Raw genomic sequence first — 12,910 nt, forward strand, 5'->3', positions numbered from 1 at the left:
CAGGGACCTCTGGCTTAGAAGTAGAGGTCAGCAAAAAGGGAAGAGGATACTGAGTTCCCAGGCACAAGGTTGCTTTAGGGAAACTCTAGTCTCTTAGACACCAGAGAATGGTAGAAATAACAGGCTTAAGGGCGTGGAAGAGAAACAGCCCCAATATCAAAAAAATGCTTAAGAATGATAAATGCCCCACATTTGCAGGGAATGGAAGATGGACCCAATCTGGACAGTACTTGCTAGGATGTTAAGTACACAAATACACATTTTCTTAATATGTTTTTGTAGCTTTATAAGGATTTAATAATAAACAAAAAGGTAGAAAACTGCCTATCGGTCCTACTACATGCTGGAGTAAAATGGCAACATTTTTTTTTCCTGTGTCAGTGCACAGACATCATGTTTCAAATGGTTAACTTGGGGGGGGGGTGTGTGAAGATTTTGACAGATGGTCTCAGACCTTTTAATCTTTATTCCTAACAGCAAGCCTTAGAAAGCTATGATTCATCACTTCTTTCATATAAATATGAAAAAACACTTAGTTGCTGCTCTAAAATTGTACATTTTTGCCTAAGTGACAGGTTTTTTTCTTTGGCGGGGTGCAGAGAGGGAGTGCTTTGTGTGAGGTCTGCAGGAGAATCACCTGCTATCAAAGTATTTACAGTGCTGGCAGCACAAAGACTGCTTTGGCTGGGTGGGGAGGCCTGGCGGTTTCAGAATGATGCCTCGATGCAGTCTGAAAATGGCAAGCAGACAGAGCAGCTGGGCACTGCTGAAAGAGAAGCTGCAGGAGAAGGGTAGTTCATCCCTCACCGGGTGCTTTTGGCGGGACAGGTGGCGCTGTCCATGCAGCACTGTGGCAGCGGCCAGCTGAGATCTGCCGGACATTTTTCCCTTGCAGGACTGTTACCAGGGTTGGTTCTCGAACATGGTTGGTGTGGCCTAAGCCAAGCTGGAAATAAATTACAAAAATACAGAGCCAATTACAAAGAGAAAGAGAGGAAGTCAAGATGATGAGATCTGCCTTAGGTGGTAGCAGATACAAATAAATATCTGTACTAACCAACATCAAAAAAATGAAGTTAATTCTGATTGTCTCTATCAGAATAGTCCTCACAGCTCAGACTGTCTCCTAAAAACCAAGCTGCAACAAGGCTATTCCAAATCTAGCAGTGAGTCTTAATGACTGAACACATCCTTGGATTCCACTTCTAGAGAGGAAATTAATTCATGAATAGTTTAAAAAAATAACAGAATGATCTACACAGCTTTTATTTAAAACACACTGATTTCCTTTTAAGATGGGATGCCTGGGTAACAATAAATAAACAGCTATAAAAACGTACACAGAAGCAGATTCTCATCTCCAGGTTTCTGTTCCTAGGGTGTGACTGGACACCCAGTGTTTCAGCAGCTAAGCACCTTGACATCATTAGAGAGAATCATGTCAAGACCCTGCCAGTGACCTCCCTAAGATGTCTTCAGCATCAACTCTCTTCTCATTAAGACACTGTGCATGCAAACCACAATGATGAGCAGCTTCCTCATCTATTAACATAGTGATGAGGTGACCACAGAGTCACCGATGAACAATGGAGACCTTGAACTTGAGGGCCTCTGGCTCTATGGGCAGACAGACCCAGAGAGGATTTACGGAGGAAGGGAATGTGGCTCTGCACGCAGGGCTGAAAGCCACTGTAGCAGCAGGCATCCTAGACATCTCCCACCCAAATCTGTGTCTCCTCCATATATAAGGTAGGCTGAATACATCAACTTCTTGAATCTTTTCTCAAGCTCTTAGAGGCTCAGTTTATTCCTCTGTAGAACAAGAATGACAAGACTTCCTGCAGAAACGCAAATATACTATGGATACCATACTATGTACAGTACTATGTCATATTATTAAACATAAAAGTATGGGTTCATTCTTTCCATTTTCCAGATTAACTGATGCTCCTAGGACCTAATCTCACCCATTACCATAGTAAAAATCATGATGATGCCAATAGCAAATACCCCTAAAGTGCTGCTTACTATGTGCCAGGTACTTAAATGAGTGTAGATACACACACATACTCAGTTAATTCCCTTAACTGCTTTGCTATACCATCAGATTTTTTTTAAAACCATGGTGTAATGCCTACTTGGCCACAATCAAGAGAGACACATACACAACTGGACTCACAAATAATTCAGTCCGTGTCAAAGTGATATGTGTGAGGCATCGTGGTAGATCTTATGAGTTTCCTAGCTTATCCCTTTACCAAACGAGGAACACTGTCAGATTTCTAGAATATGAGGCAAGCAAGATAAATATTTACCTGCCCTTCTGAATTGCTCCCCCAGGCATACACATCTCCAGTTGATGCCAAAGCAAGAGTGTGCTCAGCTCCAACCGCCACATCTTCGATGACCACTCCAGCCAGCACAGGGATCTGTTGTGGTCGGTTATGATTGCGAGCACGCCCCTCTGGCAAGCCTATCAAGCGATCTGAAGAAATAGAGGAAATTTATGGATGGCATACAACAGTCCTTTATGTTTTCTAATGAGTTCTCTAACTTTTCTGGTGGAATGGCGATGACATATAGAACTCTTTAGAGCCAAAGCTGCTATTCTGGTAAGGTATACTGGATTCTGGGCGGATGAAGTTTGAAATTGTTTCTTTGCAAAATGTCACAGACTCCTTATTCATAAAATAAATAAATCTAAAATTAGCAGCTTATTTCAAACCAAGAGGCACCTCCAGTATCCTCCTATTTGAGAGGATTGGCAGGTAGTTAAGAAAGGCCCTACAGTTCTTGTACTCTAAGAAAAGACGTTGCTCAACTTGCCTTGTCCTCAAACTGCCAGCCAACTTCTCCTTTTCCCTCTGCTGCCAAACTTCTAGAAAGTGCAGGCCAGCCCCTGTTACCCCATGGCCTCTAGAACTGTTTGGTTTGGCCACCTCCTGCAGCCTACCTTCCACTCTCACCACTACACTGAGACTGTACTGTCAAAAGCCATGAGCAGCTCCTAACTGCCCCTTCTCAGCAGCCTCTTCTCAGGCTCCAGCCCCTGGAGGTCCACATAACCTTCTGATGACCTGGCCTCAGCCCCCTCCCACCCTGAAGAGACTTCTCACTACCCTGGCTCACTGGCAACCTCTCTTTCACCCCTTTCAAAGCCAACTCTCCCCAGTCCTCTTTCTGTGCTCACCTGCCCTAGAATTCCATCCAAGTCTTTTTATTCTATACTCTCCGTGGGCTTCCTGAGCCTGTTAACATGGTTCTAAGTACTATTATTGTGCATTATGCAAACCTACATCTCCATATCCAATTTCTCTGGAGTTCCAGATCCAAATCCCCAATAACTTGCTAGACATCTCCATACATATACCTAGAGTATATGGCTCCAATTCAGTATGACCTTAACTAAGTTCTTACCCACTTCCAAACCAGCTTCCTGTCCTCAGTTAGTAGCATTAGAGTTCTTCCAAGATTAGAAACCTCATTCCTCTTCCTCTTCCTCACATTTGCCTTACACCTTCCTCAGTCACTACAACTTGCTAAGAAGTTCGATTTAAGAAGGTGAATATACTGCCAGGGAATCCCACAGTGGATGACTCGACTACAAACCACTCAAGATCTGAACCCTGAATGCCTGTGAATTCCTAAGACCTGAATCCCCAGTCCCTGAGAGGGCTGGGGAATCAGACAGGATCCAGAGGAGCTCTGTTGGTCAAGAAGTGTTTATGGCAGAACAGTGGAGGGAGAAGAAAGGAGGATGGGAAGGGCTTTGGCAGGAACTCTTCTAGCAGGATCAAAGGCTCTGGTATGACAGACTATCAATGGGGAGAAGAGTTTGTCCTTATGACAAATTTCATGAAAAAGGAGCAGAAAAGTAGCTAGTGAGTGAAGGTCACAGTGGCCATTCATCACCCAGAACAAAACACAACTCAATTTAGAGCACTTTCTGTAAAACTGGAAGGCAAATGTTTCTGTAATACATGTGTACACAAGACAAGTAAAGTATTGCCTGGAAAATGCCTCACCTTGACCAAAGGTATACACATGACCATCTTTGGTTAATGCAACAGAAAACTGAGTTCCACAAGCAACCTTTTTTATTCCAATTCCACAAAGGACATCAACTTTCTGAAAAATATAAGCGTAAAGCACATACTTTAAAAAGAAAATAAGAACACTTTTGAATTTGCCTACTGGCCTGTATAAGCAAGCATTGTCTACTAATAAAAATACTAATTGTCACCTACCTGTCTCCACCCAAATTCACACTCCTAAATTGAATCTGTGGAAGGGAGTGATGGGGACAGGGGCATTTGACTAAAATCCCTAGGACCCCAGGTGAGTGAAAGCATTTCTCTAGGCAACAGAGACCAAAGAGAATCCTGTGGCCTTTTAAATAATACTGCAAGACCATGTCCACGGGCTGCTCCCAGTTAGGCTTTTTCTACTTTCAGAGGTGATAATAACTGCTTTATATGCACCCCAGAGATGGTTTCCTGGCTTTCCACATCCCTAACGGAATATTCAGCAGTCTAGATATCAAGATGTTACAGACTATATATGATAGGGCATCTGGAGTTGAAGATACATATTAAATATTCGTAAATCATGCTGCTTGTTAAACGTGTTAGGAAAACCCACTAAAAGAATTGCACAGAAGGTCTTCTGCAGAGCCAAGAAACCTGTAACATACTAACTTCTAATTTATTATTTTCTGCATTTCTTTTTTATTATTTTTTAAAAGGAGGCATAGGGGCGCCTGGGTGGCGCAGTCGGTTAAGCATCCGACTTCAGCCAGGTCACGATCTCGCGGTCCGCGAGTTCGAGCCCCGCGTCGGGCTCTGGGCTGATGGCTCGGAGCCTGGAGCCTGTTTCCGATTCTGTGTCTCCCTCTCTCTCTGCCCCTCCCCCGTTCATGCTCTGTCTCTCTCTGTCCCAAAAATAAATAAACGTTCAAAAAAAAAAAAATAAAATAAATAAATAAATAAATAAAAATAAAAGGAGGCATATACCTCTATAATTCAGTGATAATAATAAGCTAAAATGGCAGCTGCAAGCATAAGGTTACAAAAGATTGTTCATGGTTCCCTCCATAAGACACCTTGGAGACATGTTTATAACTATTTCTTCTCTACATGGGAGATAGTGCTACATTGTTCGGCTTGTGTATGGAGACACAGGCTTCTCCATGCAGAATTTTTACATTCATTTTAGCAATTAATGGCTTATTTAAAACCAAGATCCAAAATGCTGGACATTTAAGAGTAAGTAATAGAAGTTTCCAAATTTCATTACGAATTTACTAAAATGTTAAAGGTAAATGATTTTCCAAGTAAAAAGAGGCACTGACACAAAGACAATACTGACCTGAGGGGAAGATTTTGCAGTGGAATTTCCTAAGCCTAGTTTTCCATAGTCCCCATCTCCAAAAGCCCACACCATGGAGCCGTCTGCTGATACTGCCAAAGTGTGGTTTAAACCACAGGCCACCTGGAGAAATAACAGGGTACTCAGTAAGACAAACGCATAGCACCTAAACCACATACCCGCTTCCGAGACTTCGGCTATATATATTTGTATTTTTATTAATTTCAGGACTTTCTGCATATGTTAACCAAAATGTGTAAGAAAAAATTCCTAATGTCCACAAAGAAAAAAATAACTTTTTCTTTCAAGGCAAAATCCTTTAAATACCTGTGGCTAACTCAGAATCAGAGAGCATAAAAGAGGAAAAAGTACATATGACTAAAAACATTTATACATCTGAGGAATGATACAGGAAAAGATAAAAATATCTCCTTGTTCAGAGATAGTCTCAATGTATACAGGACAGGGACAATATTGCTTAAGAGCAGTAGCTACCCATGATGCTGCACTTCAGCCATCTACTTCAAAACTAGCAGACAGCAATGACAAAAATCTGTATTGTTTAAAGGTTTTATATCAAGTTGTACTACAGAGGGGTTTTTAAAACATTCATATCCTGAATTAAGGCTTCTATATGTTGGTCACATTGTTTGCCTTAAAATGTTAATTTTCACATTGGGAAAAAAAATCATGACAAATGATCAAGTACGCCAAACAAAATGTACATGAGGTTAAGTAGAACTGGTGATTCTAGTCTTCCTGAAAGAACAGAGTGCACACAGAGGAAATACGAATCTACGACCATGAAACATATTATGGATTTATTCCTTGCCTGTCCAATCTGATATCCCTCCAGTGCAGTCACTCTCTCTGGTAGTTTTTTGTTAGAGGTGTTTCCAAGACCCAGACGACCGTAGTCACCATTCCCAAAAGTGAACAGTTTGCCGTCTGAAGTTACCACTGCTGAGTGCTTGAAGCCACAAGACATCTACAGACAGAACCAAGAAGGAAAAAAAAATTAAGAAGAGAGTATACTAAGAAATAAAGAACTCCGTCATTTTCAGGTAATAATATAGTAATAAACTTCACTGACAACTCTGGGTCTTCAAGACCAGGCCTGCCCAAGTGGCCCTCCTGCTCCTTCAAATCTTATCACCTCATCATCCTCAGGAAGACCAAGCTGAAGAGCCTACATTGGAAGAACTGTTGCTATCCTGTAGCTGTGTACAGATGACCTAGACCACGTGTAATAGTAAATGTGGAAATGCTTTGTGAACGCTAAAGTGCTAGGCAATTTTACATTAATCACTAATTGACTTTCCAGAATATGTGTACAACTCAGCCTTGGTAACAATAATGGTAAATGGAAAGCTTTTCATTCAAACTAATACTGTGTCCAGAACTATGGGGCAGAAGCTAAACCCCACTGTTTTTCTTCCAAGGACCTGGAGTACCCCAGCCTGGGCCAACCAGCTGGTTCAGGAAAAAGGACTCCATTCTAACACCAAAGCCCATTCAAACTTCTGACAAAGTCAAGGATGAACAACCAGAAACAGTGGATCTCTTGTAATGATTGTATAATGTATTTTTACCATTATCTCCTGTTACATGAATTTGAGAACCCTATTCAACAGCTAGTATATTTTCATTCAAAGGCAAACTTATCCATGTCCTGCCTGACCTGCACCACTTCTTCTCCTTGTAAGGCCTCGATCTGCCTGGGGCGCCGCTGCCTGTCGCTGTTCCCGTGGCCGAGTTTGCCATAATCGCCATCTCCCCAGCTAAAGACCTCACCACTTTCAGTCAGGGCCATTGAGTGACCATCAGAACCACAAGATGTCACCAGCTGGGTCACCACAAATCCTGGAACAGAGCAGAAAGAAACCCAACAAGAATCACTGGATGTTAAAATTCTTTAGTTACAGCTGCTACAGAATACTCTTAGAATGGAAAAACACCAAAACTGCACTACAGTAATAAAAACAATGTCTTTAATTTTAAATCACATTTGTAGCCATAACTTAGTAAACTGAGAGCAGTCCCATAAAATAATGATGACCAGGAAGGAAAGGAGGGTGACGGAAACAGTTAGTCATTAAGGACTATGTTCTAGCCACTCCTATAAATGCTTTACCTGGATTATCTCTTCTCTATTTTCACATAAAACCTACAAGGCAGATATTATCATCACCACTTTTACAAATGGGTAAACCAAGTCACAAAGAGGTCTAGTATAGCTTGTGCAAGGTCCTAGAGGCAGGACGTGGTAGTTCCAGCCAGGAGTCCCACCTTCCCGTCCCCACTGCTGTGTTCTTCACACTTAGATCTCAAGGAAGAGAACTTAGAACTGTTTCGGAACTGGTTCTCAACTCATTATTACTTGTATGCTTTTAATACAAAAACCCTCTTTGCTCTCTTGTAGGCTTTGGAGTCAGTAAAAGTTGACTTAAGGAACAAGCCAGGGGCTCCTGCAGTGGTTTCTCCAGGGATATACTTTTTCCAAGTCAGAGAACTCTGACAGTCTTTGACAGCACTCTGAGAACTCTGTAAAAGTCTTTCGTACATTTGCACATATCCATAGAAACTGATTTTTACTCTTAAGGAAACACATGCATGATTATTGCTATTAATAGTTGCCTAATTTCAGTTTTGTAATTTTATAAGAATTTGTTTACAACAATCTTTATGGGTCTTAAAATATTTATATCATTGAATTCTAGCACTGCCATGAAAAACAGCTTGCAAAATAACAGCTTAAAATATGGAAATCAGGCTGTACATCCTAAATGAGAATCTAAATAAGTGAAAATCCTATTATGACTTTATCCAGCAAAGGTTTGAGATGAGTTCCAACATAAGCAAACATTCCTATGGTTAGTCCATATTTTCTGACCAGCTTTTTAATTGAGAATAATTTTACCTTGTAAGGCTGAAATAACTGTCAGCACATGAAGGTCATCTGAATTTCCTTGCCCCAATCTGCCATAACTTCCTTCCCCACAAGCCAAGACTGTGCCATTGGCCTGGATGACAAAAGTACAATTCTGACCACATATGACCTAGTAAAGAAACACAGAACTATATTATCCTTCATTATACAGCCTTAACACTTAAAATGATTCTACATATTCTTAGGATGCCTGTATTAATTATTTTATCCTTTCACTAAAGGGGATGAGTTGAAATAAGTATGGGGTTCCTACAAGCCCTTGATTGTTATAAAACTGCTTACTTAAGGAGGTGTAGGAGGCTCATCGGACTATTTAAAATCATTTAGAACTATGTGATCTACAGGAATTTCAGCCAGCTGTGCGGTGTTAAAATAATAATGTTAACAAAACAGACAGCGGAAAGGATGATGGGGAAATATTAAAGACTGGCTAGAGATCATCAAGAAGCAGAAGCCTGAGGAGATATACACAAGAAAGAGTAACGCATCCTGGGACTCACTAAGGTAGAGAAGAATGGGTAAGAAAGCAGTGGCTTGAGAAAGGGTTTGAGAATATAGTACCACAATTATTAGAAGAGGAGAGGGGTGTTAAAGAAATCTAGCTAAAAATCCCTGTAAGTTAATGGCCCTCAAACAGAATCAATAATTAGGAACATGTTAACTTCTGTAAATATGTACTAGGCAGGTCTAATGCTGATGCACTTGAAAGCAAGAAAAACTTAGAAAATTAACAAAAACCCTAGAAATCTTTTATTTGGAGGCTATACATGACTTTGTTCAGTTATTCCTCACCACAGATTACACAATGGAAAAATTTTTTTTAACGGCAAGGGAATCAGAATTGTTAGTTCCCAAGTTTCTTCTCCATTTCTTTACCCAGTAGTTACCTGTTGGGCCTGTGAGAATGAGGGAGCTGCTGCAGGTACCATAACATTTCTTCCAGCTTCTGCAAGCTGTCCATGCCTGCCAGCACCCCACAGGTAGACATCACATTTACCTCCCAAGTGCCAGTCCTGGAAAACCACAATCATCTCAAAATTAGATTCATTCATTCATTCATTCATTCATTCATTCAAGTATGTGCCAGCCTCTAAGAGAGACATCAGGTGACAAACACACACTTAAAATCAGAAGATTTACTGAGAACCACCATTTAGTTATCTTTACTGACCTCAGGTCTGGATGTTGCCCAAGACATAATTTGTTCATCCATGCCATTAATCCATTTACTGTTATCCTGTAAGACACAATAAACACCAAGATGAATCTTGCTTAATCAAAATGTGTCTTTGCTTAACTAAGTCTTCTTTCCATAAAAGAACTTAGTAATACTGTAAGAAATTAAGAGGAGTTTTACAATCACACCAAATTTGACTATGCATGTTAATATTCTCCTTTATCATAAACAATTTTACTATCTACTATCACTATCACTAATACAATGGTGATTCAAAGCTAACCATTTATGTTTTCTGAGCACCGACAGGTACAAGAGTCACCACCCCCACGAACTAGCTGTACAGCAGTAGCAGGTCACTTCATCTTTCCAGGCTTCAATTTCCTCATCTACAAAATGACAAATTTGGGGCAAATGGGCTCAGAAGGACTCTTCTTAAATTAAAATTATATTTTATATCTATAAATAAATGACCTATACTTCGATAATTTCCCTCAATTCATATTTCTGTTTTATGCCGTATATTTATGTATTCAAATGTTTGTATGTACAAATATATATACATTTTTTAACATTTATTTATTTTCGAGCGACAGAGAGAAACAGAGCATGAGCAGGGGAGGGGCAGAGAGACAGAGGGAGACACAGAATCCGAAGCAGGCTCCAGGCTGTGAGCTATCAGCACAGAGCCTGATGCAGGGCTCGAACTCACAAACCACGAGTTCATGACCTGAGCCAAAGTCGGATGCTTAACTGACTTAACTGACCCAGGTGCCCCCTGTATGTACAAATCTTAATTAAGCAAATATATTGTTAGAGCAAGCGCTGGCCTGCACTATCTACATAGGCATTTTATCTACATCACAGTTTCTATATCTAGACACTCTCAATTAGAATAAGAAATAACAACTGGAATGCTCTTCTATATTCTTACTTTATGGAGATTAAAACATGATTAGAGTGTCAAATAATTCAGAGTCTTTATGTGGAATAAATCTCACAAGATGACCCAGGAAAAGATGCTAAAATATGTATAAATGAGGTAGTAAACGTGGCACCTATGGAGAAAAAATGGGACTATGTCATTGAAAACCAACAAGTTTACAGGTGCTTCACAGTTCTCCTATAAACAATCTTTGTCACCATAGAGGGCTGCCATAAGACTGAAAATGACTATCTGAAAGCAAAACATTTTAAGTTTATCTAAGGGCATGCTTCCAGCTATCCAAGCTAGGAAATCCTGAAGGTCTGCTACTTGCTAAACATCCATGATACAATCTCAGCTGCATATAACAGCAGCTAATTTTAGGCTTACCATTAGGAATGTAAGCTCATCCTCTGGAACAGGCTCTAGATCAGGAACAGTGAAAGATTCTGGAAATTGTGCTCCGTTGGTCAGGGCTTCAGCAGCTTTTATGGTGGTTGAGAAACATTCTAACCAGGCCCACTCATTTGGATTCCAGGATGCTGGGTCAGGGAGGCAGTTCTGGTGGTGTGGTGGCACTGGAGGGTTACATAACAGCTGATCCAAATGCAGTCCCACAGCGAGGGAAGCCAGACACTGCATGTAGGGGCTATGAACAAGCTGATCGCCACAAACCACATGAGGCTAAGAGGAAATACAAGAATGTTAAGTTGAAGAGTCTGTACCAAATATTATAAATTAACCTACCAGGCACCTGGATGGCTCAGCCCGTTCGTTAAGTGTCTGATTCTTGATTTTGGCTCAGGTGATGATCTCATGGCCGTGAGATTGAGCCCAGCATTAGGCTCCACACTGGCCGTGGAGCCTGCTTAAGATTTTTCTCTCTCCCTCTGCCCCTCCCCCGCTCACACATGTCCTCTTTCAAAAGAATTAACCTGCTGTATTCTGAAAATCTGTAATTGTATTTTTTAAGTTTACTATTCTTTTGCACCTGAAACTAATATTACTCTGTATATTCAACTATAAATAAAACTTTAAAAAATAAAAACAAAACAAGAAAAAGTTCAGTTCTTTAAGATTTTTACTTTGAAATAATTTTAGATATACAGAGAGTTACAAGAGATAGAACAAGAATTCTTGTAAATCCTTCACTTAACTTCCCCTAATGTTAACACATAAGCATGGTGCATTAATCAAAACTAAGAAATTAATATTGGCTACAATATTAACTAAACCACAGAACTTTATTTGGTTTTTCTACTAATGCCCTTTTCTGCTTCAGGATCTAATCCAGCACATCACACTGCATTTAGTAGTATATTTTCACTCTATAGTTTTTCATGAATAATAATGATAATGATAATAAAGGTAAAAAAGCAAGTAACTAAACCAAGGCAACCTCCTCCCTTCTCACATTTCCTCCTTTACAAGAGAATCCTGGTAGCCATCAAAGGAGATCGCTCTTCTGTGGCCCTCCCTAACTGTGGCAGAACAATTCTGTGAGACTCTGAGTAATTCAGAAAAGAGAACCTAGGCAAATGCATCAGTGAAGTTAACCGGGCACAGTAACAGTTGACTGTATTTATATAGCTTGGCTGAAAAAGAAGGAAATAACACCAAACGGCTCTGCCTAGGGGCAGCACACAGTGACTACTGAGGTCTGGAGGACAGACTACACAGTATCACAGCCTGGGCTACAGCTCCAAATTCCATTATTCCTCATTCTAGTATTTTAAGGACCCTACTCACTTCAGCCTTAGCTCTTCTACTTAACTTTCCACATGGATTCATCTGATACACAGAACGTTTACTCCAACATCCATATCCACCCCCATCTCTCAAGTTCAGGATGGCAAAACCACACAAAAATAGATTTATGGGTCACAAAAGATGATACTCTGAAGGTACAGGTATTTTAAGAAGTTTTGGAGTGAATAAGTAATCTGAAAAGAAATTATACCAACACTATACAAATTTGAGGGTTATTTTAAAATTTTACTCCCACTAAAAGTAAAAGCAGGCTGAGGATTATTCAACAACTGTTCTAGACATGACTTAACTTTATTTGATTCTACCAAACAGCCCCACTTATTTTCCTTAGACCTTATGCTCTTAATTGCTATGCAATTCAATGCTGGAGCAGCAGTCATGTGCAGATCTGTAGCAAGTGTAATCGGTTACCTTTTCATAGGCATACTGCTCCTGAAGCATCATGGGTAGCCGCTCCAGAAATGCTCTCATGCAGGGAGCCATATTTAATCCCAGAACACCCTGCTGTTTCAGTGCTGTCCTACAGGTTGCTAAAACATGATTGGCGGCAGCCCATTCTGCTGTACAATTCACGACCAAAACATCCTGTTGGAAAACAAATCATGCCACATAGTTATTTAAATAAAAGATAAAAGAGAGATCATTCTATTACCATTCATATATGAAATCCTTCCAGTTATTCCATTAAACACGTTTGCTTTCTGGACATTTTATGCTGTAC

At 40.3% G+C, this 12,910-nt stretch overlaps 1 protein-coding gene across 9 annotated transcripts in view; it reads right to left on the reverse strand.

Annotated features, from left to right (window-relative positions):
• HERC1 (HECT and RLD domain containing E3 ubiquitin protein ligase family member 1) overlaps nt 1-12,910 on the reverse strand; it is a 190,220-nt gene that overhangs the window by 12,081 nt on the left and 165,229 nt on the right. For all 9 annotated transcript variants that reach the window (XM_040492922.1, XM_040492920.1, XM_040492927.1 and 6 more), the window contains exons 60-70: nt 12,601-12,774; nt 10,810-11,103; nt 9,489-9,554; nt 9,205-9,330; nt 8,288-8,426; nt 7,049-7,230; nt 6,200-6,355; nt 5,368-5,490; nt 4,026-4,128; nt 2,316-2,485; nt 808-946 (exon numbers count right to left, since the gene is read on the reverse strand). In XM_040492922.1, coding sequence (XP_040348856.1) covers nt 808-946; nt 2,316-2,485; nt 4,026-4,128; nt 5,368-5,490; nt 6,200-6,355; nt 7,049-7,230; nt 8,288-8,426; nt 9,205-9,330; nt 9,489-9,554; nt 10,810-11,103; nt 12,601-12,774 — 1,672 coding nt within the window. The remainder of the gene's footprint in view (nt 1-807; nt 947-2,315; nt 2,486-4,025; nt 4,129-5,367; nt 5,491-6,199; nt 6,356-7,048; nt 7,231-8,287; nt 8,427-9,204; nt 9,331-9,488; nt 9,555-10,809; nt 11,104-12,600; nt 12,775-12,910) is intronic.

Source organism: Herpailurus yagouaroundi, unplaced genomic scaffold, assembly GCF_014898765.1.
Source record: "Herpailurus yagouaroundi ecotype Mexico unplaced genomic scaffold, PumYag 184, whole genome shotgun sequence".
Classification (NCBI taxonomy): Eukaryota; Metazoa; Chordata; class Mammalia; order Carnivora; family Felidae; genus Herpailurus; species Herpailurus yagouaroundi.